Source organism: Sciurus vulgaris (assembly GCF_902686455.1).
Source record: "Sciurus vulgaris genome assembly, chromosome: 17".
Taxonomy (NCBI): domain Eukaryota; kingdom Metazoa; phylum Chordata; class Mammalia; order Rodentia; family Sciuridae; genus Sciurus; species Sciurus vulgaris.
The window spans coordinates 54,700,387-54,727,869 of record NC_136478.1 but is presented as its reverse complement, the minus strand read 5'-3'; the positions used below and the strand labels follow the sequence as shown (position 1 = coordinate 54,727,869).

Genomic DNA, 27,483 nt, shown 5'->3' with positions numbered 1-27,483 from the left:
GCCTGTAGCCCGTGGCTCCGCGCCTGCAGCCGGCAGGAAGCCCCTGGTGCTGGTTGCGCCTGCGCAGACTACGCTCGCGGCGCGCGTCCCGTGCCATCCCCGGTAACGGCCCACCCCTCGGGTCCTTGGAGGCCGGTGCGGCGCAGCGGGGCGTGTGCCCGCGGGCGACTGGTCCGGCCTTCCTGTCTGCAAGGCTTCCTCCTAGTCATCCGTGCTGCCTTTCGAGCCATGGGGGACTCACCGCCCAACCCCGAAGCCCCTTCCCAGCAGCAGTCCTCGAGCCGGAGGAGCTCCCAGGTCTCAGAGCGGCAGCGCAGCCGGGAGCCCTCGCAGTCCCAGGCGGCATTCCCCGACGAGGGGCAGCAGGTCCTGCTGGGCCAGCAGCGGGGCAGTCGGAGCAGTCGGCTCAGTCAGGATTTCCGGGCGAGCCAGATCAACCTCCGCTGGTCACAGGGGGGCAACCTGCCTGAGGATGAGAACTTGCCCATGTTCCAGGCGGAGGAAGGCGGAATGGGCGGCATGGAGTACCAGCCCATGAGTGCGGGCTTTCCCGTGGAGTTCCAGACGCAGACTTACCTGGATGAAAGTGGGACCCAGGCGGGCGAACAAACCACCAGCCTAATGCAGCAGCTGCAGCGGCTGCAGCAGGGCCAAGGCGGCTTCTTCCAGCAACTGGAATCCCCCACCTACCCCGGGGCCAACGTCTTGGGCCAGTTCAGCATGTACCAGAGAGATGACCCACAGTTCATGCAAAACATAGAACATGGCCCTTACCTAAGGGATGACCCTGCCCTGCATTTCTCACCCTCGGAGCTGGGCTTCATGAATTTCGGCACGGAGATGCCCGAGCCCGAGCCTCGGGAGCTGGCGGTGCAGAACGCCAAGGCCTACTTGCTGCAGACCAGCATCAATTGCGACCTCAGCCTGTGAGAAGTGGCCAGGAGCCAGGGGTGGGGGTGGGAGGGGCCTGCCTCGGCTCTGGGGTCTAAAGAGTCAAGCAGGGTTGTCCTCGCCCAAAACCACTGACCCCTCCACGCTTTAACAACTAGAAGTTGGGGCAGATGGTAGCCAGCACATTGACCACACACTCTCCAGCACTCCTCACAATAATATCTAGTGCGCACAGCCGCCTTTAGCGCAGCGCCGTCCCTGTTCCACAGAGGAGATTGAACCAGAGAAGTTAGGTTGATTGTCCAAGATTGCTCAGTTAGGGTGCAGCAGAGCCAGGATTCCAAAACAAGTGATTTGACTTCTGAGACCGGGTTCTTATCCACGGAATTTCCCTGCGCTTAGCAGTACACCTCTCTGACTCCATTAGATACTCATAAAGCTCACATTCTAGAGAGATGGACAATAAACAGTAAAGATGGTAAGGTGATGGTAAAGGCAAGGTGTAGGGACAGGGTGTATGTTGATCAGGGGCCTGGAGGAGGGGATGGAGAGCACTCCAGATACCGGCAGGGAAAGTGGTCCATGAATGGGACACAGAAAATGCGAAGGCCTGGAGGCTTGCTGTGTGTGAGAAACACACAAGAAGATGTTTTTGGAACTAAGGGAGGAAAAAAAAAGATTAGGAGGAAATGAGGTTGATGAACTAATGGGTCTTGCTGAAGCAGAAAGCCGATTCCACCCATCCTGTGCTCAGAACCTCCTCTGGTCCCCATTGCCCTCAGTAGGAAATTCAGGTGTGGTCCTCACTACAGCCTTCAAGGTCCTGTCCACTCCAAAGTTCATTTCTACTCACTACCCCCTCTTACCTCAGACCCTAGAATCCAGTCAAAATTAACTTCTTAGTGTTCCACCAACAAATCTCAACTCTAGGAAGCTTCAAGTTTCCTTCCTGAAAATCCCTGGCCAGTCTCACCTCTTCTTACCCTTCCCAACTTCACTGAGGGCCCGTCTCCCTCCACCACATTCAAGGCTGCTAACAAATTGGTTTCCACACAGCAGGAGCTTAAACTGATGCTTTGAAATCAGACCGACTGAGTTTCAGATGCTGACCATGCCACCATTGTGTGACCTCCTGACCTCAACTTTCCTAAACCTTAGTTTCCTAGTCTGGAATGTGGGGATCATAGCTGTTGTGCAAATGCAACATTTCTCTCAAGTGCCCATAGTCGTGCCTGGCTTACAAGAATGGAAGCCATTACAATGCTACCATCACTCTGTCCTTCTGGAATCCCACAACTCCCCTCTCTACTCCAGTCACACAAAATCATCTCTGTGTTCTTCCAACACGCAGACATATCCCCCATCCCAAGGTCTTTGCATATTTCCAGTTGTATCTGCAAACCATGACAGTTTGCTACCCTTTCCAATCCTTTTTCTTTTCATGCCTTATTGCATTGGCTATGACCTTCAGAACAGCATTACACAGAAATGGATAAAGTAGGTGTTATTATTCTCAATCTCAGGGGGAAAATACGTTTAATTTTTCACCATTATGTTTATGTGTGTTGTAGATCACTTTATCCTAAGATTATAAAAAGCTATCTTGTAGCTCAGTAATAGAGTGTCTGGGTGAGGCTCTAAATTCCATCCCCAGCACTGAAAAAAAGAGAGAGAGAAGGAGAGAGAGAGCGAGAGAAAGAAAAAAAAAAACTTTCAAATTCCTAATTTCTTACAAGATTTTTTAATTATGAAGAATTTTTATGTACCTATTGAAATGATCTTATGATCTCCTTTTCACAGTAACATTTTAAACCTGATGAATTATATTACTTAAGTATCAGTCCAGCTTTGCAGTCTTATTAGCTCAATTTAATGGTGGCATGTCATCCTTTTTAGGAACTGCTGGGTACCGTTTGCTAACACAGTCACATATTGCTTAATGGTGGGGTTATTGTCTGAGACCTGTATGTTAATTGGTTGTTACTGTTCACAGAGTGTACTTACACACACTACTGACAGCTACAACATCACTCGGTCACATGATCTTAGAACACCATTGTTGATGGAATCATCTTTGGGCACATGACTGAATTTTGCTTAGAACTTCAGCATCTACATTCCTAAATGAGATCAGCATGGAAATTTCCTTGAGTTTTGGTATAAAGATTATATTAGACTCATAATGTCTCAGAGCCTGTCCACCTATTGTTCCCTCTGACCAAAACCGCTCTCCCCTGGGGGGAAAAAAAAATCATCATGATTTACCCCCTAACTTCATTCCAATCTCAGCATAAATGTCACCCAGTGAGGCCTTCCTTGGCCTTTTTATTTAAAATTGCAAACCATCTCCCATGCCTGGTAATCCCAGTCCTCATTCCCTGCTTTGTCTCAATAGAAATTACCACCCCATGCCAGGTGTGCTGGCACACACCTGTGATCCCAGCACCTCAGGAGGCTGAGGCAGGAGGCTCATAAGTTAAAAATCAGTTTGAGCATTTAAAGCCAGACCCTCAGCAACTTAATGAGACCCTGTCTCAAAATAAAAATATAAAAGGGCTGGGGCTGTAGCTCAGTAGTATACTGTCCCTGGGTTCAATCCCCAGTACTAAAAACAACAAACTCAACAACAAAGAAATTGCCACCCCATGCCTGGCGTGCTATATATTCTGCCTATGTGATCAATGGCCTCTCCATTATTAGAACATCCGTTCCACCAAGGCAGGGACCTTTTCTCTTCCCTACTGTGTCCCTGACGCCAGATGCTGACCCAGGCAAACAGCATTGGGCTCAGTGAGCTGAATAAATTATGTCCTCCACTCCTTTCCACGGGAGGTAGGTATGAGCACCTGGTGAACCTGCTGACCAAGATCCTGAACCAGCGGCCCGAGGACCCCCTGTCGATCCTGGAGACTCTGAACCGCACCACGCAGTGGGAGTGGTTCCACCCCAAGATGGACACGCTGCGGGATGACCCCGAGATGCAGCCCACCTACGAGATCGCAGAGAAGCAGAAGGCGCTGTTCAGCCGGAGCGGCGGCGGAGAGGGCGAGCAGGAGATGGAGGAGGAGGTGGTGAGTAAGCCAGTGGGGAAAGGCGTGAGATGGGACCAGTGGGGACCCAGGTTTAGGGCGCGGCCCGTGCTGAGTCCTGGCTGAGGCCAGTCTAGTGTGTGCGGGGCGGGGCGGGGCCGCAGAAGGCCTTGATCGCCGGGCAAGGGGCTTGCGCCCTAGTCTGCCACCACCGCGGTGGGAGGCTTGGCAGCAGAGGAAAGGCCGGTCAGCTCTGCTGTTTAGATCGCTGACCCGGCTGTCACGTGGAGATGGAGACCGGTCTCTCCTACCACCCCTTATCCCCTCACCTCCCTCTCCAAAAAATAACTGTGCCCAGCAGACGTTTTCCTGTGAAACTCACTGCCTCTGGACTCTGAATCAGTCGCTCCCTTTCCCCTGACCTTAGTTTCACCGTTTGTCAACTGAGTTCTGCTAGGAACTCTTCCACCCGCGACTTGCGAACATTCTACCGTCTGCAGAATACTTAAGTCCCGGATCCCATGTTTCCAGAATTAGATGATGCTTAAAATTGAGGTGAAATGTTCTTTCAGGTCAACAAACTTTTGTTTAGGACTCTGTGATAATTCTGACATCTCTGGGATCGCCTGCTAGGGGATCTAGGAGCAGTCTTCTTTTGAAACAACCCGGTACAGCAGGTATTATTTGGTTCTCATTTTATGGAGGAAGAAACTGAGGCTCAGAGGGCACTAAACTAGGAAGTGTTCAAGACAGGTCAAGGAAGGCAGGGCCATGACCTCCAAAGCCCACGCTGCAACCTCTGCCCTATATGTAAGTGCGGCTTGTTGGTCTGTGCCTGCTTGTATGGTTCTGAGTCTAGGATTCTGCACACAGCGGGGCGGGGTGGTGGGAGAAGGCAGGAACTGCACTGTGACAAATGAATGAGACCCTGGGAAGGCAGAGCGCACACGGGAATCCAGGCCCTACACGGGAAGGGCAGTTTTTCCCTGCCCTGAGAACACAGGTTCGAATTCCAGAGCACCACTCCCCGGGGTGAGAACTACACCGCTTCTAACCCAAGCCCCCGAGGGCCCCGCCCCCTCAAAAGCCATGGGAAGCGAGGCTCCGCCCCTCAGCCCGCCATTCCCTGAGGGCCCGCCCCCGTTGCGCGGGTAAGCGGAGAGATTCTCCGCCCCCTTAGAATGCCTGGTCCTGGGGGAACCGCCCCCTTGGGACTGCAGAGCCCGCCGGGTGCCGCATGCCTGTAGTCCCAGCCACTGTGCGCCGCAAATTCACACCAGTTTTAGCAATTAGCAAGACCCTCGGCAAATTAGCGAGAACCTTTCTCAAAACAAGAAGCGCCGGGGGTGTGGCTCAGTGGTAAAGCACCCCTGGGTGCAATTCCCAGGGCCAAAAAAGAACAGAACAGAACTCGGAGCTGGCGTTCTCAATTTGGGGTCGGTTGATGGCAAAATCGTGGGCGTTTGTGGCCGTGCAGGGTTGGAGGAAGAGATTCTTAAAGAAATCAGTCGTTAAGCGTTTTGTTTTTCTGTCTTATCTGAGCGAATCTCTTAATTCTCTCATTTTCTATATCTTCCAAATGGCTAGATACACACAATTCCTACCAGTATTTATAGAATAATTAAGTCTTTCCCCTCGATTCTCGAAATGCCACCGGTAGGCTGTCTCGCCGTCGGGAGATGGCCCGCATTCTCCCTTGAGCGTCCCTTGCTTTACCCCAAAAGCTTCCCACTCTCAAGATGGCGGGCTCTTCCTCAAATGTGCATTTCTTTCTTACTGTACCCTTAAAGACACCACCTCTCCCTTGCGATAGCCCACATTCTCCCTTGAGTGTGTCCCTGTTTTCCTACATGAATCTAATGGGAAAAAGGAAAGAAAAAGGAATGCTACCTGTAGACCTGTTTTCGCTCAGAGGGACTCGGGTCTGTTGAATGCCTGCGCTGAGCCTTTTCCTCTGGGCCTTCGGGCCGGGCTTCTCCTGTGCGCTGTTGGCAGCTGCCTGGCAGCAGGGGTTGCTGTATTTGGTAGCGCACATCTTCCCATCCTGTACCTCTGTTTTGAAAAGTGTCTGACTACTCTCACATTTATAATTTTAGGCTAACTGTAGTATTTTTTAAATCACATTCCGAAAGCGAACACCTTGCTTGTACTTGTTGGACAACAGAGCTCACTTTAAGTTAGGAATATATGATTCTGGAGAAATAAACAGGTGGCCTCACACATCACAGCCAGGTGCTGACAGTCTGGCAAGGTGGCTCCCCAGAGCAGGGACATGAAGGGCTGCCCTCTCCCCTCTTCCCTCACCCTTCCTCCCTCCTTGTTCTTAAACAAGGAGAGCAGTTTTTGGCGTCATAGTAGCCTGACCTAAACTCCATCTCTGTCCACTGCAGTCACTAAGGCTTATCTCTTGTACAAGTGCTTCATTAAAAAGCAGCCCAAGCCCTTCAGCAAGACACTGTGGCTGTCTGTCCCTCTGGAGTTGGCCCACATTCTCCCTTGAATGTGTCTCTGCTTTCCTAAATAAATCTTTGACTGCACCTCTGAAAACAAGAAAAAAATGTTTAATCACCACACTTTGGTGGTGAGTCTGGAAATGGGCAGCGCTGGTGCAGAAGCTGTGAGACCAGGAAGAATCCAGCCCTTTCCTCCCACCTTCTGCATCAGGTCCACAGTTTAGTTCTTGAGCCTGCCATTTCGTGTTTGTAAAACGGTTGCCACTGCCCCAGACATCCACAGCAGTGTCCCAGAGAAGGAGGGAGCTTTTGCTTGTTTGTATGTCTCCCTTTTTTAAAAAAATCGGAGGGGCAAAAGTTTCCCAGAAAGTTTCTGCTTGCATCTCATTGGCAGTCAAGGTGGGCAGATGGTGGAGAAGGGGCAGAGATGGGGCTAGGCCTCAGGCACAACTTGGAATCAGGGATCCCAGTGAGTCACACTCACCTCTAGGCCTCTCTTCTGCCTCCTCTGCTTTCTCTTTAGACCAACCTGTCCTTCCATATGGCAGTGCTTAGCACCCCCTGGACCCCCCACCCCGCCAGGCCAGTCTCATACTAACTTCTTAAAAATGTCACCCAGGGGCTGAGGCTGTGGCTCAGGGGTAGAGTGCTTGCCTAGCATGTGGGAGACCCTGGGTTCCATCCTCAGCACCACATATAAAATAAATAAATTAAATAAAGTTATTTTTTTTTAAATTCCACCCAGTTGCCACTAGGAAATCTTTTCCCCCAGATCCTAGATGGGATTTTCCTGTGTATGGTAACTGGAAGGGAGAAAGGGGAAGAAAGTCCAGGCCACAGGAAGTCGAGGGACACCTTAGAATGAGAGTTACGAAAGTGGCCCCAGGGGTCAGAACAGCTGGGTCCAAACCCAGCCACCCCAGAAAATGATTTCTGGGCAATGGGTGCCATCCGAGCTGTCCAGCCACAGAGCAGAGCCTGACCTGCCATTTGGGGGACCCCGTGTATGGGGGCTTCCCAGGAAAGGGATGGAAGTGGGTTCATGGGCCAGGCATGTACCCAGAAGAGTTGGCCACATCTACTCCCTAAACTTCCCTCCCAGCCGCAGGATGGCAAGTCACGGTCCGGTTTTGACTCTGGCGCCTGAGTTTCTGATGGCAACATGGGCTAGTGAAGCTGCTTTTGCTTCGTTTCAGATTGAGGGAAAATGCCAGAATCACTTTAAAAAGAACCGTCCTCCTGGACGTGTGAGTCAGGGCCCAGCAGCGAGAGCCACGGGCTGCGTTTGTGGCTGGTGCAGACTGCCCACCAGGCTGGCAGAAGGGCTGAGCCATTGGTCCCTGCGGAGCTGGCTACAGAGGGTCTGCTGTGACACAACTTCCTGGCTGCACGTGAGCTCTTATAGCTTCTGCCTGAGCAAGATGCACATCCCTCCTGGAGTTATTTCCACGGGTCAGGTGAAGTGGCCAGGCCCCTGCTGTCAGTGGAGCGAGGCGGGGCGGGCTTGGTAAGGGAGAGACCTCAAACACCTGTGAGCAGTAGTGTCAGCCAGCAGACCTGGGAGGAAGAGGGGTTCCATCGTCCATTTCAACACCATGCTCCAAATTGAGTTTTTTGTTCTGTTTTGCTTTGTTCTTGTGTTGTGGTGCTGAGGACGAACCCAGGGCCTTGGGCAGGCTAAGCCTGGGCTCTCCCACTGAGCCACGCCCAGGCCCTCAAAACTGAACTTTTAAAAAAGTTTGGAGTGCAATATGTCCCTTCAGGGAAGGCCTTAGATGCTTGTATCTTCCACGTCAGGGACCATCATTACTCAGCATCACACTAACAGGACTGTGGGTAGCTTGTGTCCCCCAGATTCATGTCTTGAAGTCTCTACCCATCACCCAATAACTCGGAAAGTGCTAAGTGGGACACAGACGGGGAGAAGCCCTGTGAATACACAGGTGGAGAACGGGGTATGATTGATGGGCACAGCTGCACCCAGAAGGCAGAAGGTGGCCAGCAACCCAGAGAAGGCAGGGGAGACAGGGCCAGGCTCTCCCTGCAGCCCCGGGGACAACCGCTGTCATCAGCTCTAGATCTCTCTAGGACTTCCCACTTCCAGAACTGCAAGACCTTTGGTTGTTTAAGCCACCACCTGGTGTGGTACTTTGCCATTGCACCCTGCCACACTATCTCACCATCTTTTTATAAGTTCTATTACTCTATGAATGACCTTTCAGTACCTGGAAATCAAGAGGCATGTCAGGTGTCATGGTGCATGCCTGAAATCTCAGCCACTCGAGAGGCTGAGGCAAGAGGATCAAAGCCAACCTCAGCAACAAGAGAGGCCCTGTCTCAAAATAAATGGGCCAGGGCCGGCGAGCAGTGGTCAAGCACCCCTGGGTTCAATCCCCAGTCCCAAAGGGAGAGGGGCGGGCAGCCTTCAGTGTGCTAAGGAACAGGAGCAGGTAAATATATCACTCTAGAACAACCCTGAAACACTTTATTATTCTAGGACTGAATTGAGTGCTGGTGGAATCACATTTTTTTTTTTTTTAAACTATACTGAGAATTGAAAGGAGAAGGGCTCTACTACTGAATCCAACCCCAGCTTTTTTTACTTTTTGAGACAGGACTTCACTAAGTTGCTGAGGCTGGCCTCAAAATTATGATCCTCCCAGCCTCAGCCTCCCCAGTTGCTAAGATTATAGGCATGGCCCCCACACCTGGCTCCTATCTCATCTATTTTGTTCTCTGATATATCTCAGTGTCCTGGGACTGGCACCTTCTGAGTCTTTTAATAAAGATTGCTGGACTGACTGAATGAAAAGCCCCAGGGACAGGGATGTGGGCGTGTCAGAGATTTCCCAGAGAAAGGCCCATGCCTTGGTGTGTGGCCTGCAGAGATCACACCCCAGATGTACGCCTCACTCTTTCCCCTGAATTATGGGCCTGAATCTCTCTGGATTCTGCTGGATCCTCTTCTCAGCTCTTGAGTACTTCTCCCTCCCTTTCTGAGTCCTCCCCAATCCAAGGCAATGGCAGAGCAGGAGGCAGTGAGTGCAGGACTTCTCACTACCATCCTCTGGCCTCACTGATTCCTCAGTTCAAGACCTGCCTTGACTTTCATTTGCCCGTGACTTGGAGAAGGGTTAGGGGTGCATTCGGTACTAGTAACAGATACCATGATTTAAAGTTTCTTCTTTGCTCTCTAGTGCAAGAAGGGGAGCAGGTAAGTCAGATCAAACAGTGTCCATCTTTCAGCTCCATCACTATGAAGGAATAGGATTTTGTCTCCCATGTGTTTCCTCACGGTCCCCAAATAGCTGCGTTGGCTCCAGGTTTCACATCCTCATTCCAGGCAGGAAAAAAGGTGGAAGGAAAAGGAAGGGCAAATGATTTTCTTCTAGTGTGCTTTATTTTTCCATCAAGGGACACTCTCCCCAAGGACATCCCTGAATTCACTGCCCAAAACCGGTATCACGGGCAGTTCAGTTACGCAGTGTTTCTGTTTCTTGACTCTAGAGTCAGGCAGGCTAGGGAGCAGAGCTTCAGCGGCTTCCCTCCGCCCTCCGCAGGTTGAGACGGCGGTGCCCAACATCATGGAGACTGCTTTCTACTTCGAGCAGGCGGGTGTGGGCCTGAGCTCGGTGGAGAGCTTCCGCATCTTCCTGGCCCTGAAGCAGCTGGTGGAGCAGCAGCCCATCCACACGTGCCGCTTCTGGGGCAAGATCCTGGGGCTCAAGCGCAGCTACCTGGTGGCCGAGGTGGAATTCCGGGAGGGCGAGGAGGAGGCGGAGGAGGAGGAGGTGGAGGAGCTGATGGAGGGCGGCGAGGTGGTGGAGGCACACGGCGAGGAGGAGGGAGAGGAGGACGAGGAGAAGGCGGTGGACGTCGTCCCCAAGCCCACGTGGAAGCCGCCGCCGGTCATCCCCAAGGAGGAGAGCCGCACCGGCGCCAACAAGTACCTGTATTTTGTGTGCAACGAGCCGGGTCGGCCGTGGACGCGGCTGCCGCACGTCACGCCCGCGCAGATCGTGCACGCCCGCAAGATCAAGAAGTTCTTCACCGGCTACCTGGACGCGCCGGTCATCAGCTACCCGCCCTTCCCCGGCAACGAGGCCAATTACCTGCGCGCCCAGATCGCGCGCATCTCGGCCGCCACGCACATCAGCCCGCTCGGCTTCTACCAGTTCGGCGAGGAGGAGGGCGATGAGGAGGAGGAGGGCGGCGCGGGCCGCGACTCATTCGAGGAGAACCCGGACTTTGAGGGCATTCCCGTGCTCGAGATGGTGGACTCCATGGCCAACTGGGTGCACCACATGCAGCACATCCTGCCGCAGGTGAGGACCTGGGGCTCCACCCCTGCGCCCAGCGCAGAGCTGGGTAGCTCAGGTGTGATCCGCCATAGGATCGAGCTGTTACCTTGCTGGGCGTGTGTTCAATAATATTCACCACCCCATCCATTCCCCACCCATCCAGCCACCCACATACCCATCCGCCCAGCCACCCACCCATCCAGCCACCCATCCGCCCAGCCACGCACCCATCCATCCTCCTTCCCATCCCCTCCTTCCTTTATTCAACAGGCATTGGTTGATCACGCCCATTGGAAGGGCTTGACACCAGATGCGTTTTGGAGATCAGAATTTTTTCATATTTTAAAAAGATTGCTCATTGCACGTACCATATATAATACATCAGGCGAGGGGCAGGGGGACCCTCCCCAGCCCATAGTTGAACGCATCAATATTTCTGCAGCAAATTAGAGTAACCTCTCATCAGCTCAAATTGCTGCCAACACACACACACACACACACACACACACACACACACACACACACACACACTTTTTTGTACTAGTAATCATGCTCCCTCTATCACTGAGCTACATCCCCAACTGTTTCTTTTCTTTCTTTCTTTCTTTTTAAAATTTTTTGGCTGTAGATGGACACAATACCTTTATTTTATGTGGTGCTCAGGATGGAACCCAGTGCCTCACACATGCTAGGCAAGTACTCTACCACTGAGCTACAGCCCTCCCCTCTCTTTTAATGGCGACAGGGACTCCCTAAGTTTCTGAGGCTGGCCTTCAACTTGCAGTCCTTTTCCTCATCCTCCCCAATTGCTGGGATTATAGGCGAGCACCCGGCTCCTAACCTACCAAATGGCTTATGAAAAAGTTTTTGTTTTTTCTTCTTTGTGGTGCTGGGAATCAATCCCAGGGTGTCAGGCCTGCTAGGTAAGTGTTCTAGCATGAACCACAGCCCAGCCTTCAAACATTTTTGGCATTCTGAGCTTTTCAGATTTTAAAGTCGTGAACAGCAGGTCATGAACCTGCATTTATTACATGCCTGGTGTGTCCCAACTTTATATTCGTACATTTATTCATTCAAGGAAGCACTTGCTGGGTGCTAGGAACTTTTAATTAATTAAACAATTATTGACTTTATGTTTTATTGAATCTAAATAACTCCCCTCCTTTTTTTTTTTTTCTTTTTCTTTTTTTGTATGGGGGATTGAACCCAGGGCTGCTCTACCACTGAACTCCATCCGTAGCCCTTTTTAGTTTTATTCTGAGACAAGGTCTTGCTAAGTTGCTGAGGCTGGCCTTAAACTTGCAATTCTCCTGCCTCAGCTTCCAGAGTCTCTGGGATTACAGGTGAGCACCACTGTGCCCGGTCAAATAAGTCCTTTCCAGATCAATACAACTATCATCATTCCCATTCCACGGTGATGAGACAGGAATCTGCTCTCTGCCGTGCACTTGGGTTCATTCATTCAAGAAGCATTCAGCAAGTCAGGTGGGAGACTCACTCCAACCATCCCAGGAACTTGAGAGGTTGAGGCAGGAGGATCGAATGTGGGAGGCTAGCCTCATCAATTTTGCCAGACCCTATCTCAAAATAAAAAAGGGCTGGGGATGGAGCTCAGTGGTATAGCAGCCTGAATTCCAACTCCATTCCCTCCCCCACACACACAAGAAGAAGAAAGAAGAAAAAAGAAGAAGAAGGGGAAGAGCAGGAGATGGAAGTGGAAGCAGCAGCATTCTTTGGCTCTTGAGTGTCTGTGGAACCCAACAGCAATCCAGTGACAGTTCCCCTAACACATCCATTCCACAGACCAGCAGAGAGAGGACACGGGCTGCCAAGTATCAGCCACTTGAGAGCAGAAATTTTGAGTCGTCTTTGCTCAAGGATGAATCCCCAGCACCCAGAGCAGGGCCTGGATGTAGCAGGTGTTCATTAAATATGTGATCAATGACCCGTAATCCCAGAGACTAGGGAGGCTGAGGCAGGAGGATCACAAGTCCAAGGCTACCCTAAGCAACTTAGTAAGGCCTGTCTCAAAATAAAGAATAAAAAGGGATGGGAATGTGGTTCAGTAATTAATTAATTGTCCCTGGGTTCAATCTCTGGTGAAAGAATGAATATGGGGGTCCTAGTCAATGGGAGGCAGGAGGCGCCACCTCACCAGGATCATCTCCCGGCCCCTTGCCTGGTGGCTAAGCCTGTCTTCCTGCCTATTCCTGGGTCTCTGAGGACAGGGCCAGTGCTCCAGTGTCCTGCCTGGCCCCCTCCTCCCCTGGTGCAGGCTGGCCTCTGCCACTGGCGATGTCACCTGACCTTTCCTCCACCCTTAGGGCCGCTGTACCTGGGTGAACCCTTTGCAGAAATCAGAGGAGGAGGAAGAGCTGGGGGAGGAGGAAGAGAAGGCAGATGAGGGGATGGAGGAGGTGGAGCAGGAGGTCGGGCCCCCACTGCTGACGCCGCTCTCCGAGGATGCAGGTAGGGGTTCCACCGGGAGCCTGGGGAAGGGCTGGGCAGGTAGACTGCCGGGGGCCATCAGTGTGACCATCTCTCCAGGCCTCAGCACGCTTATCTGTAAAATGGGCATCATTCTTGGCCTCCCCGTGGGCCCTGTCACACCTGGCACCTGCAACGGCCCTCAGCTCAGGACATGCTCCTTTGAGTCCTGCGTGGACTTGGGAGATATGCTTAGGGAGCCTCCTGCAGAGGAGGCAAGACCCAGGCTAGACTTTGGACAAGTGGACAGGGATTTTGGTTTGTTTGTTTGTTTGTTTGTTGTACCAAGGATTGAACCCAGGGCCGCTTAACCACTGAGCCACATCCCCAGCCCTTTTTATTTTCCATTTTGAGACAGGGTCTCGCTAAGTTGCTGAGGCTGGCTTGGAACTCGTGATCCTCCTGCCTCAGCGGCTGGGATTACAGGCGTGCCCCACTGTGCCAGGTGACAGCGATTTCTTGAGGTTGAGGCACCTAAAGGAAAGAGGAAGGCGGGGCTGGAGCGGGTGAGGGGACAGAGCCTGGATGTGAACCTGCATTCCATGAGCCTGGAGCCTGTGCCCTCCCCCAGCAGCCGGCTCCATGCTGATGGCAGAATCGCTGGGGCCAGCTGGGGCCAGACACTGCAGCGTGCACTGCAGACACTGTCACCAGGTGTCCCCATGCCCTGCGTGCAGTTGCCTGAGCCCCTCCAGCCCTGCAGCTTTGTTCCCGTCCTGCTCCCCACACCTCCTGTCCCCAAGGTCGTGCAGGGCCCAGGACCCCTGACCTCACCACCACGCTCCACTTCTTCACTGCAGAAATCATGCACCTGTCACCCTGGACCACCCGCCTGTCCTGCAGCCTCTGCCCACAGTACTCGGTGGCCGTGGTGCGCTCCAACCTCTGGCCAGGGGCCTACACCTACGCCAGTGGCAAGTAGGTCTTCTCCCTGTCCCTCTCAGCAGGAGACCCCTTAGGACTTCCTCAGAGCCTGGGCAGCTGACGGGGGCGGGCAGAGCCTGGGAGAGCCCCTTAGGAGTCGCCAGGACTGACCCTCCTCAGCTCCCAGGGGTTCCCTGTAGCTAAAATAAGGAATCTCAAGCCCAGTCAGTGGCATGAGCCCATAGTTCCAGCTTTCCAGAGGCTGAGGCAGGAGGATCACTTGAGCCCAAGAGTTCAAGGCCAGCCTAGGCAACAGAGACTCTATCCTAAACAAAACAAATTCCAGATGAAAAGTACGAACCCCTTGGAGGAAAGAATGGAGGATCAGAGAAGGGAAGGGACTGGCCTAGGACCACACAGCACTTGTGGGATATAAAGCTGGATCTCTGACAAGAAGTCTCATCTCTGGGGTAGCCAACTCCTCCTCTAGGTCCCCTGGGTCTTCCAGTTAAGGGTCTTCTCTCTATGGGGCAGAAATCTGTCCCACCAGGATCCCCCGCCAGTTGTTCTCAAAAGATGGGCAAACTGAAGTCACCTCTGCCTCCTCCCACCCCAGCCACACACTCAAGTTCCTTAGATGCATCCCAGGCTCTTCCCAGCCCTCTGCTCAGTTGGTGTGTGTGTGTGTGTGTGTGTGTGTGTGTGTATGCCACCCTGTCCACCAGAGGGCAGGACAATTTTCATAGATTTCCCTTTTCCCTCTGAATGTGAACCTGGGCTGCAACCCTGTGTTCAATCCTGGTGGGAGTTCATGTAACTTGATATTTTAACCACATATTTCTTTATTTTTTTCTTTTGGTACTGGAGATTGAACCCAGAGCAATTTACCTCTGGGCTACAGTTTAATTTTAATTTTTTGGGGGGAGGGATGGGGCCTCGCTAAGTTGCTTAGGGCCTCGCTAAGTTGTGGAGGCTGGCCTCGAACTTGCCGAGCTCCTGCCTTAGTCCCCCAAAATCACTGGGATTTCAGGCTTGCATCACCGCACCCAGCTCTTCACCACATTCTTGGGTATTATTTTTTCCTTCTCCAGAAACTTGGAAGAGGCACATTTGCTTTTCGCCAGGAGGTTTCTTCTGACCACGCCCTAGTTTGCCAATAGCCCTCTGAAAGCAAGGTTCCCAAGTCCCAGTTCCACTTGCTCATCCATCCTCATTACCCATCCAGCCACCAAGTAACCCACCCTCCCATCCAGCCACCCAGTCTCCAGCCACTATCCAGCCACTTTTTATTTTTTCCTTTATAAGAGTCAAGCCAGCCTGGCAAGGCATGCCTGTCATCCCAGCGACTCAGGAGGCTGAGGCAGGAGGATCACAAGTCAGAGGCCAGCCTCAGCAACTTAGGAAGACCTCAGCAATGTAGCAAGACCCTGTCTCAAGTTTAAAAGAAAATAATAAAGAAAGGGCCAGGGATATAGCTCTGTTGTAAAGTGCACTGGGTTCAATCCCCACTACCACAAAGAACAAAAACTTGAATTTCACTATTTGCCAGCTGTGTATTAGACCCTAGGCCCTTCGTTAAAAAGAGACACAGATGCCATCCCCAGAGCAGAGTAAGGAAGCACAGGCATTACTTGTACAACACTCCTCCCTCCCCTCTCGCCAAATACTCTGTGACAAAGTCTTTAAGTGCCACCAGGAGAGTGCAGGCCCCACTGACAATGCCAAACTGCCATTCTTCTAGAGCATGGATCAGGGGATCAGGGAAGGGAAAACATGCTTCGCTCTGAACTCTGCAGGAAAAAAAGAGGGATCAGGAGAGACAGGCAAAATCCACACTGGACCCAGAGCGTCCTGCCCTGTGAGTGGAGGACCCACCCAGGATCTGGCTAAGATGCAAATTCTGGTTCTGTGTGTCTGGGAGAGAGCCTGAGATTCAGCATTTCTAACAAGCTCCCTAGTGAGGCCAGACGGTCAAAGCCACGTGAGCCAGGGCGTGCGGTGACTAGGGGGCTCCAAGCAAGGCTCTCAGAGAGCCCTGGAGAATTGTCAAGAATACTCTTGAGAATTGCAAAGCCATGAAAATAAGGTCAAAATAAAACTGTCCCTCCAGGCCCGGAACCCTGTGTCTCTGTCTGCTTCTCTTTCTCCCTCTAGTTCTCTCTGCTTCCCTCCCTGTCTGTCTCTCCCTGTCCCTCCGTCCCCTCCCCTTGTTCTGCGTGCTCCTCTTTCCTTCTCTGGAGAGGTAGAATTGGTAGGGTAGGCGTCCCTTCTCACTCATACCAGAACACTGGCAGCAGGGCGACTTTGTCTTATTTATTTACTGCTGTGTCCAGGCACCTAGACCATTGTATTTATGTCCAACATAAATAACATGAGTCATGTGTAATTTTAAATTTTCTAGTAAAATAATCAGAAAAAATTAATGTTAATAACATATTTATCCTGACTATCTAAAATGTTATAGTTATATGGTGAGGCCTGGGACTGGGGCTCAATGGTAGAGCACTTGCCTGGCGTGTGAGGCACTGGGTTGGATCCTCAGCATTGCAAGAAAATAAATAAAATAAAGGTCCATCGACAACTAAAAAAATCTGTTTAAAATAATACATGGTGTTATCAATCATGTAAAAATCATTAATGAGCTACTTTACATTCTTTGTTTCACACTAAGTCTTCGGAGTCTGTATACACAGCGTGTCTCAATCTGGAGACTAAATTTTGATCAGAAAGACTTGGCAGTCTGTATTCAGACTTCGCAACATTCACAGTTGAAAGAGGAGGTCCTGTCAGGTGCTGAGACAAGAGCATCAGGAGGTCAAAGCCAGCCTCAGCAAAAGTGAGGCCCTAAGCAACTCAGTGAGACCCTATCTCTAAATAAAATACAAAATAGGGCCAGGGATGTGGCTCAGTGGTTGAGCGCTCCTGAGTTCAATCCCCTGTACCAAAAAAAAAAAAAAAAAAAAAAAAAAAGAAAAGAAAAAAAGAAAAGAAAAGAAAAGAAAGAGGAGGTCCTTGTGCCCAAGTTGTTCGAGGCATACTAAGAAGTTTTCTAATAATGGGACTGAGTATCAGTTTTATTATTTAAATTGAAACTTGCTAAAATTATGAATATACCGTCTTCTCAGGCAGTCATAGAACACATTCTGGCATAGATCGTGTACTGAGTCATAAAACAAATCTTATTTGATGTAAAAGGATTGAAATCATATAAAGTATGTTCCCTGACCACCATGGAATGAAATTAGAAATCAGTAACAGAAGGAAACTGGAGAAATTCACAAATGTTCCACAAGGAATCAACACACTCCTTAATCGCAAATGGGTCAAAGGGGAAATCACAAGGCAAATTTGATAATTAAATAAAATTTAAAACTCAGTTCTCCATTCCCAATTGCCATGTTTCAAGTGCTCCAGAACTTCAAGCACTGTCCACTAGCGTCACTCTGTCCCTGGGCCTGTGCATAACAGGTGCTCAGGAAATAGTTGTTGGATGAACAAAGGGACAGAGAACCCCAGTGGGCATGTTTCTCCTGTCCCCATGCTTGGTCTCCCTGTTAAAGAGAATTTCACGGTATCTTGCTGCTCTCTAGAAAGTTTGAGAACCTCTACATTGGCTGGGGCCACAAGTACAGCCCCGACAACTTCAACCCAGCCCTGCCAGCCCCCATTCAGCAGGAGTATCCCAGCGGCCCAGAGATCACAGAGATGAGTGACCCCACGGTGGAGGAGGAGCAGGCCCTCAAGGCTGCCCAGGAGCAGGCCCTGGCAGCTGCAGAGGAGGAGGAGGAAGACGAGGAGGAAGACGAGGACGAGGACCTGGAGGACTGAGCCCCTTTCCCCAAGCAGGTGGACAGCAGCTTTCCTTGATATATAATTAGGTATGAGCTGTATTTTCACTATTGATTTGCTTCCTGCCCCTGGAGGGCAGGAAGGAAGCATCTTGAAATAAAATTTCCCCACAACAGGGCCAGTCATTCATTCATCTGTTCATCACATTTGTTGACTGGATGCCAAGCCAGGGCTGTGGGGCTCTGCTGGGGGCACTGACATTACCTGGGAGAGAGACTCTCCGTCTTCTGCGTTTATCCATTCAGGTATCCAACCATTTAACAGGACTCCTTTCAGCCCAGTCATGTGCCCCGGGCACAGAGGTGACCACGGAGCTCCAGCCTTGCCTTCCTGGACTCACACACTATATAGAAGACAGACTGGCTCCCAGACAGTGGGAACTCAGATCACGGGAATCAGAGGACTGACAGAGGTCCGGAGCTCACAAAGAATCAAGAATGGGGAAGGCATTCCCCGCAGAGGAAATGGCATGTGTGAAACCCCAAGAACAAGAGAGTACAATGTATCGTAATGATGTAGTTTCTCAAAGCTCAATTTAGATGGGACTTAGTGTGAAGGGATAGTGGTGAGAGATAAGGTTAGAAAGAAGTTGGCAGGGGCCAGATCACAGGGGGCTTAACTTTACCCTAAGAGCACTAGGGACCGTAGGTGGTTCTCCAGCAAGAAAAGGTCCTGATCATATTTGTGCTTTACAACAATCCTTCTACATGCCAGGTAGAGGGTTAGCAAGGGTGACACATAAGACTGGGAGACCAGAAACAAGGTTGATGCAGGTGGTGGTGGTGGTGTCTTAGGAAGCTGAAGAGGAGTTTGGACCAGGTCTGTAGAGAGGAAGGAACTGGGAAAGAGGAATTCAGGCAGTAGAAAGCCTGACTGGAAGTGGGAGGGAGTGAAAAGAAATGGTACAAATCTAGGAAGACACCCTGTCTGTGGCCCAGGTGACCCTAAGATGGGGAATTGGAGAGATGCAGGATTTGGAGTAAGATGCCAAGTTTACCATAGGGCTTGCTGAGTGTGAAATACCTCTGGGGCATTTTGGAAAAAATTTGGGAAGTCACTGAGTACATGGGTTTAGGAAGATCTATGTTAGGGCAGGGGGGGCTTCAGAAGAAATGAGGGGAGACTTTGGATGACTGGTGGCTCATTGGGACACGAGTGGCATTGCAAGAATCAACATTTTAGAAGCAGAGGTGGGTTGTGGAGGAGTGTGGTTATTGAAGACAGTGAAGTCATGGAGATATATTGGAGGTTGGTGAAAAATATGGAGGATGTTTGGGGTTAGGATCAGATGGAATCCTTAGGGTTGTGTGGATACGCTGGGGTCTTCCGGGATTTGGGGAACCCTCAAGGGTGGGCAGAAGTGGTGAAGATGCCTGTGGTCAGTCAGGGACTTTAAATCGTCAGTAGAAACTCTGGAGGTCAGTAGGGTGTACTGTTGTAGCTCTAAGAAGACACAGGGATCACCTGGGGTCAACTGTGACGTCATGGGAAGGATGAGATCTGAAGGAAGCTTTCTTTCGAGGGTCTCTTCGTTGCTAGGCAAACGGTTCCTAGGGCGCTGTTGTTGGGGACTGGAGCTTTCCAGATGGCCACGCCCTCTTCCCCTGAGGACCCCGCCCTTGCAGCCAACCACTAATCCGACGCCGACAAGGAGGCCGCGCCCATCTTTTGGCCCCGCCCACAGCCCTAGAACCGTTACCCGAGCGACGGGCCCGGCTCTTCCCGCCCCCGGACCCGGGTGCCAATCGAAGACGCGTAGCCAGGGCGACGACCCCACCTCTTCCGGCGCGGGCCCCGGCTTCCGGCAGGGGGCCCGGCGGCGGGCGGCGGTCTGGCAGCGGCGGGGCCCGGGGGGCGCCCAAGATGGCGGCGGGCGGCGCGGAGGGTGGCTCGGGCCCCGGCGCCGCCATGGGGGACTGCGCGGAGATCAAGTCGCAGTTCCGTACCCGCGAGGGCTTCTACAAGCTGCTCCCCGGCGACGGCGCCGCGCGCAGGTCGGGTCCGGCTTCCGCCCAGACCCCGGCGCCGCCCCAGCCGCCGCAGCCCCCGCCCGGCCCTGCCTCCGCCTCCGGCCCCGGCGTTGCGGGCCCGGCAGCATCCCCTCCGCCCGCAGGCCCTGGGCCCGGGCCCGCGCTGCCAGCCGTACGCCTCAGCCTCGTGCGCCTCGGGGAGCCCGACGGCGCCGGGGCTGGGGAGCCTCCCGCCACGCCCGCGGGGCTGGGAGCAGGAGGAGACCGCGTCTGCTTCAACTTGGGCCGTGAGCTTTATTTCTACCCCGGGTGCTGTCGCCGCGGGAGCCAACGGGTGAGTCGCCCTCATCGTGGGGGCCTGGGTGCTGAGAAGACGGGGGTTCCCTGAGAAGTGATGGAGTCCTCAGATTGGCGAGGGGCCCTGAGAAAGGGATCCTAGATGCGATGGACATCACAGGGGACAGGATTCTTGGAGGTAATGGAGGATTCTGAAAGGTGACAGGGGAATCCTCCAGCGTGGCGATTTGGGGGTGGTGTGTTCTGGACGCGGGTGGGGGGACATTTGAAATGATATGGGGTCCCTCTCCTGGATTCTGGGGTAGCAGGTGATGGTGAATCCTGGGGTGATCAGGAGCAGATGAAATGGGCAACTCATAAATCTTGGCAGTCTGAGGTGTTGGAGGGGGTTCTTGAGACATGGGGAGCCCAGGAGGGGGATTCTGGAAGTGATAGAGATCTTAGAGGTAATAGGTGAATGAAATCCTAGGAAAATTGGGGCCTGGAGGAATTGAGAATCTAAGCTGATGGGAGATTTGAGGTGATGGGAGGCCCTGATATGGGAAATCCTCAGGGGTCATGAGCATCTCTAAAGTGATGTAGCTCCCAGAGGATGGGAGCTCTCTTGAGAGATGGAGATCTTGAAAGCCCAGAAGTAAATGAATGTATCTAAAATGTGAGGGAACGTGAGAGCTGATGGGTCCCTGAACTGTGCGCTTTGAAGGGAATTCTGGGATGTTTGGTTTTAAAGTCCTTGGAACTTGGGTGACCCTGAGGTTTTGGGGTCTTGGAATATTGTGCTAAGCCCCAAGGGAGTTGCTGAGGTTATGGGGGCTGGGAAGATTGGAAAAGAACCGAAATTCAGTGACCGTGGGGACCTGAACTCTGATGGCTGTAAGCAAGGATGTCCCTAAATTCAGGGTGGGAGGGTCCAACTTTGGAATGGCACTGTGATCTTTGGAAGTATCTTTCTAGTCTCCACCCCACCCCCAATCTGATAGATATATTTTGCTCCCCTTCCTGTCTGTGGTTGCTCCCTCCCTCCCCACCCACCTGCCCACTTCCCTCAGGGATTTAACCCTGCTTCCTCTTGGTGGTTTCCCCTAACCCCAGCACCCTCTTCCTTCCTCTCAGTGGTGTAAATCATTAACTGCTTTTCTCCCACTGCTCAAGTCCATTGACCTCAACAAACCCATTGACAAGCGGATCTATAAGGGCACCCAGCCCACCTGCCATGACTTCAACCAGTTCACTGCTGCCACAGAGACCATCTCCCTGCTGGTGGGCTTCTCAGCCGGCCAGGTGCAGTACCTGGATCTCATCAAGAAGGACACCAGCAAGCTATTCAACGAGGAGGTGATCGCAGACCCCAAACGTGCTCCTTTTCCCTCCCACTCACATGCTATTTGCCATAGGCAACTTCCTGAGAGCATTGTAGGCCTGAGGGGCAGGTGGGGAGGAGGTGAAGAATGGGATGCTCTCTCCTTATGCCAGGGCCTCCTGTCATGTTAGCGCTGTACTGAACACTTTACTCCTAGAATTTTCATCAACAGAAGGGTAAGAAATTATGGTGCCCATTTTGCAGATTAGAGGACTGAGGCCAGCTACTGGTTGGGACTTTTTTGATGTCTTGCTCTGCAAATTCTGGGCTTTGTATTCAGTTCCCTTTCTGCATCATTTACTCACTGTGACTTCAGGAAGGTGATTGTTCAGGTCTCAGTTTTCCTCCTCTGTAAAACTGTTTCTCATCCCTAACTCAGAAGACTGTTGTAAAATTAACATGGAGATTGGCATCTGGGCCAACTTGGCTCAAGAGGAAATGCCAGCAAGTGACCTTATCTGCACGCAGGAATGGCTCTCGTCCTGTATCTCTTTCTCAGAGAAGGTGTTCCATAAATATTCTCAGAATGAATGGCTGAAGGAAGCGAGTGAAAGAGTGAATGGATTAAAAATTCATTAGCTCATCCATTCACAAAATAGTTATTGAGCATCTATCCTGTGCCAGGCATCGTTCCAAGTACATCTCAGTGAACAGACAGACAGACGGGCCTGCTCCCGCTGAGCCTTCAGTCAGGCTGGGGAAGCAGGCACTTGGCATGAGCTCAGCGTCCAGTGTGTCGGCAGGTGGTAAGACCCGTGGAGAATGCACCACAGGGAGGGCAGAGGGGTGCTGGCGAGCTTAAAGAGGGTACTAAGGAGGTGACATTGAAATGAAGACCTGAAGGAGGCCAGAAAAATGCCCAGGGAAGGACATTCAAGTAGAGGCAATGACCAGGACAGATTCCCTGAAGCAGGACAGCCAAAGACCCTGTGGCCAGAACAGTGATTAGGGGAGAGGCAGGTAGATAATAACCTGGGTGGGGGAGGGGGTCGTGAAAGGTCGACTTGAGGTGGAAGCCTGTGGATGGAAGCCTTTAACAAGCTTGGTTGGTCCAAACCAAGAACAGAAAGGGTTTTCTTCACTCTCCCAGGACGGGAGGCAACTTGGGCTGCTGGGGGAGAAGTTTGTCCATCATACACAGTGGCTGCCTCAAGGCTTTTTAGTACTTGATCCTCTCTGGAACCCCAGATGAGAGAGGTTGCAACGTGTCCCAGGCAGGGCAGGGCCAGGTGCTGGCTTGTATTTAATACTGTCTCTCTGGTGACTGTAGAGAAGAGCTAGGCACTGGAGGCCCGGAGGAGGCTCTGTGGGGTTGGCGGCAGCTGGCAGTGTGGCTGGAGTTGGGTGGGAGGGAGAGGTCAGGTTCTAGGTGTCCTTTGAAGGGTAAGCCCACAGGATTTGTGGGGCGAGGATTGGATATGAGCTATGAGGAGAGAGGAGCAAAGATGCCTGGAAAGTTCTGAGCAGCTGGCAGGAGGGGCTGTCATTCATTGGTCTAGGAAGTGTATTCAAGGCATCCCTGTGTGAGCTGCTCACAGGCCAGGTCCAGAGCCTGAACCAGACAGACCAGATCCCTTCATTTCTGTGAAATTTCTTGCTTTAAGCTTGACATAGTGCAGATGGGGGAAAGGGTTAGGCAAGAGGACAGTTCTCTGGTGGGCAGGACTGTCCCCTTGCCAAAGACGGGTTGTTTAGGCTCCATAGAACTCCCTCAAAGGTAGATTTTATTCCCCAGCCTTCCCCTGATCTGGTGTCGGTCTCCCTCAGCCTGGGAGCTGCTGAACCTGGCACCACAGCTGCTGTGTGAGCTGAATTATGTCCCAAGGCCTTGAGGGGTCTGGGCTGGGGACAGGGAGGCTAGGGGTTAATAGCCTTCTCCCAACCCCAGCCTATCTCCCCTTGCAGCGGCTGATTGACAAGACCAAGGTGACATATCTGAAATGGCTCCCTGAATCTGAAAGCCTGTTCTTGGCATCTCACGCCAGCGGCCACCTGTACCTATACAATGTCAGCCATCCTTGCGCCTCAGCCCCTCCCCAGTACAGCCTGCTGAAGCAGGGTGAGGGCTTTGCTGTCTATGCTGCCAAGAGCAAGGCACCCCGCAACCCCCTGGCCAAGTGGGCAGTCGGTGAGGGGCCCCTCAACGAGTTCGCCTTCTCCCCTGATGGCCGACACCTGGCCTGTGTCAGCCAGGATGGCTGCCTGCGTGTCTTCCACTTCGACTCCATGCTCCTGCGGGGGCTCATGAAGAGCTACTTTGGGGGCCTGTTGTGTGTGTGCTGGAGTCCTGATGGCCGATATGTGGTGACAGGAGGTGAAGATGACCTGGTCACCGTGTGGTCCTTCACTGAGGGCCGAGTGGTGGCTCGGGGCCATGGTCACAAGTCCTGGGTCAATGCTGTAGCCTTTGACCCCTACACCACACGAGCAGAGGAGACAGCAGCAGCCAGCACTGATGGGGATCGGAGTGGTGAAGAGGAAGAGGAGCCTGCGGCCACGGGCACCAGCTCCACTGGGGGAGTCCCGCTCTCCCCGCTGCCCAAGACTGGCTCCATCACCTACCGCTTTGGTTCGGCGGGCCAGGACACACAGTTCTGCCTGTGGGACCTCACCGAAGATGTGCTTTCCCCACACCCACCCCTGGCCCGCACCCGCACGCTCCCTGGCACGCCTGGAGCTACGCCGCCCGCCACTGGCAGCTCTCGGGGTAGTGAGCCGGGCCCAGGCCCCCTGCCCCGCTCCCTGTCTCGATCCAACAGCCTCCCACACCCGGCGGGTGGGGGCAAGGCCAGCGGCCCAGGCACAGCGGCAGAACCGGGCACTCCATTCAGCATCGGCCGCTTTGCCACGCTCACGCTGCAGGAGCGTCGGGACCGGGGGTCCGAGAAGGAACACAAGCGCTACCATAGCCTGGGCAACATCAGCAGGGGCGGCGGTGGAGGCAGTGGCGGTGGTGACAAGCCCAGTGGCCCTGCCCCCCGCAGTCGCCTGGACCCTGCCAAAGTGCTGGGCACTGCACTGTGTCCCCGCATCCATGAGGTGCCTCTGCTGGAGCCCCTTGTGTGTAAGAAGATCGCCCAGGAGCGGCTGACCGTGCTGCTGTTCCTGGAGGACTGCATCATCACTGCCTGCCAGGAGGGCCTCATCTGCACCTGGGCCCGGCCGGGCAAGGCGGTGAGTCGCCCACCCCACAGGAGGAGGCTCTGGGAGGAGGCTGCTGTGGGCAGAGGGTTTTGTCCCTGGCACAACCTCTAGCCACAGGGGATAAGGGCAAGCACGGAGATGTTAAGTGTCTCAGAACAGGACCTCTGAGGCCTAGTGACAGCTTCTAGATCCCTTGGCTTCAGTCAGCAGAGTAGGCCAGGTATGAGAGAAAGAGGTGGTGGCAGGGCCTGTGGCCATCTACTGGAAGGACAGGAAATGGGCCCAGCATGCCCCAGTCTTAGTGTTTGTCTCTTGAAGTAGACACTGTTTCTATGGAAAATCTGCATTTTAAATGCTGAGCTTTCAAAGTACTTTGGCCGATACTCCAGGGGCAAGATTGAGCCAGGGATCTGACTGTGGCCTGGGTCTATACTGTGAGCATGTGACCCACTGCAGACTGCATGGGCTGGCTGGCAGACCAGGGCCTAGGCCTGCAGTTCTGCTCCCTGTGTCACCCCAGGCAAGTCGCCACCCTTCCCTGACTATCATCACTTCTTAGGGCAGAGTGCTTTTCAGATGGTCTGGGGGTGGACACCGGCACCCCCAGGGTAGCTATGTGAGTTTGGAGCTGGTTGCCATGTCTTGTCTCTGTAGGGTTCTGGCACAGTACCTGGGGTCCCAGATCTGAGGGTTGCAACTCCTTGGGTCTTTGGTTTCAGAAGTTAGGGTTCTGTGTCCCACGAACCCAAGAGCAGTCTCAGAGGCAGGGGTGGTGGGGTTTGGGGAATCTGGCTGAGTCCTGAAAGAGACCCCTCTATCTCCCTAGTTCACAGACGAGGAGACCGAGGCCCAGGCAGGGGAAGGAAGTTGGCCCAGGTCACCCAGCAAGTCAGTGGTAGAGGTAGGACTGTCCCTGGGTTCTTTCCCCTCCAGTATCTCAGGGGTTTAAGTCAGAAGGGGACCCGAGTGTCCCCCCTCCATCCTACCCCAGTCCCATCATCTGCCCAGGATTACCTGAGGACTTGAATGATTTTATCAAAGGGCCAACTGCCGCGACAGGGCAGCTAGCTGAGCTGTGTGTTCCTCAGCCTGGGGCGGCAGCCTCAGGTCTGGCTGGACTGAGGGGCTGGGCCAGGGTGGCAGCAGCCTTGAGGACTCCTGACTGGCTCCTTGGGGACAAGTGAAGTCCAGTTGGTTTCTAACCTCTCCTGTCTCCCTCTCATCCTCCCCAGGGCATCTCCTCCCAACCAGGCAACTCCCCAAGTGGCACAGTGGTGTGAAGCCGTGGATGTCGGGGGTCCCCCACCCCATGCCCCCCACCTCCTAGCCATAACCCTCCCCACTGACCTCACGGATCAACGTATTAACAAGACTAACCATGATGAAAGGACTGCTCCGGTCCCCCGTCCTGCACAAATATTGGGGGTCCCCAGACTGGCCTGCCCACATATGGGGGATGTAGCCTCCCATGGGGCCTCAACCTCGTCTCCACCCACTGCCAAGTACAATGACCCCTTCCATTGAAACATCAGTGTTAACCCACATCCCTGTCCCCAGCATGTGACTGGTCATTCCTGGGGAGAGCCTCCCCACCCACAAGGAGCCCCAGCTCTGCAGTGCCCCTGGGTTGAGAGGGCAGGGTGGGGGTTCCACCCATCTCCTTCCCCCTAGCCCAGCCCAGCCCTTGCTCTTGTCTGTGCTTTTGAAGAGTGTTAAATTATGGAAGCCCCCAGGGCCCTCCTTGTCCCCCATGACCTCTTATTTATACTAAAGTTCCCTGTTTGCACAGCGGCTGGGTTCCCTTTGGAGTGAGAGGAAGCGTGTGTGCATGTGTTTGGCTGCTACAAAAGGAAGCAGCAGCCAGGCTGCCCCCAGCTGCCCAAGAGCCGAGGCCGCAGGTGGGACGGGGAAGGCAGGGTCCACTGCACATGGAGGTGGCAGCCTCGCGGGGGCCTGTGGGAAAAGTGTATCTGATTACCCAGTGTCTTGAGGGAGAGGGCAGCACGGGCCCCTCTTCAAAGTCGTCAATGGGCATTTTCAAAGTTGTTTTAAAATATCACAGCTGCCCAGTCCACTATTCCAGGGCATGCCCAGAAGCCCTGTCCCCTGGCAACTCCCAAGGGAATAGCCTGAGCTACCTTGGGGACAGGTTTTAACTGCCTGATGCTTCAGGCCGGCCCGCCTTGAAGCCACTGGAGGCCATGCTCTTCCCTGAAGAGAACTGTCCACCCTGAAAAGAAAGGCTCCTGGCTGCCTCTCAGCCTCGGGGAGCGGTGCCTTCCCGCTCCACCCCCAAAATGTTTCTGTTTCTAATCCCAGTCTGGGCAGGAATGTGGCCGCCAGGCCAGGGGCCAAGGAGCTATTTTGGGGTCTCCTTTGCCTGGGGAGGGCCTGGCTACACCACTCTCCTCCCCCAGGCTTTAGCCAGTAGGTCACCCCTGGCCCTGGCTTCTGAGAGCATCCCCTCCCAATTCTCTCCTTGCCACCCCTTCCCCACCTCCTGCCAAGGAGAATGCGTGAAGCAGAGGGCCCAGGGGCTAAATTTAACTGTCCCAAAGTTGGAATCCACTGCTGAGTCACAAGAAAAGCTGCCCTGGCCTCCAGCCCCCCTTCCTAGGCCTCAGCCCCTTTCTCCTCCCCGCCCCCTGCAGCACTGGGGCTTGGCAGGAGCCAGGGGGGTAGGTCCTGGGTCACAGCCTCGATTGGCCCCCTCTGGGCAGTGGGAGGGCTCCTCTGGACCTCACATGAACTCTCCCCATGCTCCACCTTTTTTTGGGGGGTGCAAGTTGAGAGTCTTATGTCCCCTGCAGTCTAGCACTGCAGTGTTCTGAGGGGTGC

At 53.3% G+C, this 27,483-nt stretch overlaps 2 protein-coding genes across 5 annotated transcripts; both read left to right on the top strand.

Moving 5' to 3' along the window:
- Positions 1-228: 228 nt before the first annotated feature.
- On the top strand, positions 229-17,868 carry RSPH6A (radial spoke head 6 homolog A; the record flags this gene model as incomplete). The annotated part of the gene is made up of 6 exons (XM_079117420.1): positions 229-926; positions 3,728-3,962; positions 9,934-10,698; positions 12,999-13,143; positions 13,962-14,079; positions 17,616-17,868. 6 exons carry the CDS (start codon positions 229-231, stop codon positions 17,851-17,853), a joined length of 2,199 nt encoding a protein of 732 aa, XP_078973546.1. The 3' UTR covers positions 17,854-17,868.
- A 1,723-nt stretch (positions 17,869-19,591) lies between these two features.
- On the top strand, positions 19,592-26,391 carry DMWD (DM1 locus, WD repeat containing). 4 transcript variants are annotated; one of them, XM_079118922.1, is made up of 5 exons: positions 19,592-20,178; positions 21,255-21,476; positions 23,407-24,675; positions 25,472-25,546; positions 25,878-26,391. In XM_079118922.1, exons 1-5 carry the CDS (start codon positions 19,738-19,740, stop codon positions 25,923-25,925), a joined length of 2,055 nt encoding a protein of 684 aa, XP_078975048.1. In that variant the 5' UTR covers positions 19,592-19,737; the 3' UTR covers positions 25,926-26,391. The 4 variants fall into 4 exon arrangements, with proteins under 4 accessions (XP_078975048.1, XP_078975049.1, XP_078975046.1 ...); XM_079118923.1 differs by having other exon boundaries at positions 19,594-20,178; positions 21,294-21,476; XM_079118920.1 differs by lacking the exon at positions 25,472-25,546 and having other exon boundaries at positions 19,642-20,178.
- The last annotated feature ends 1,092 nt before the right edge of the window (positions 26,392-27,483 follow it).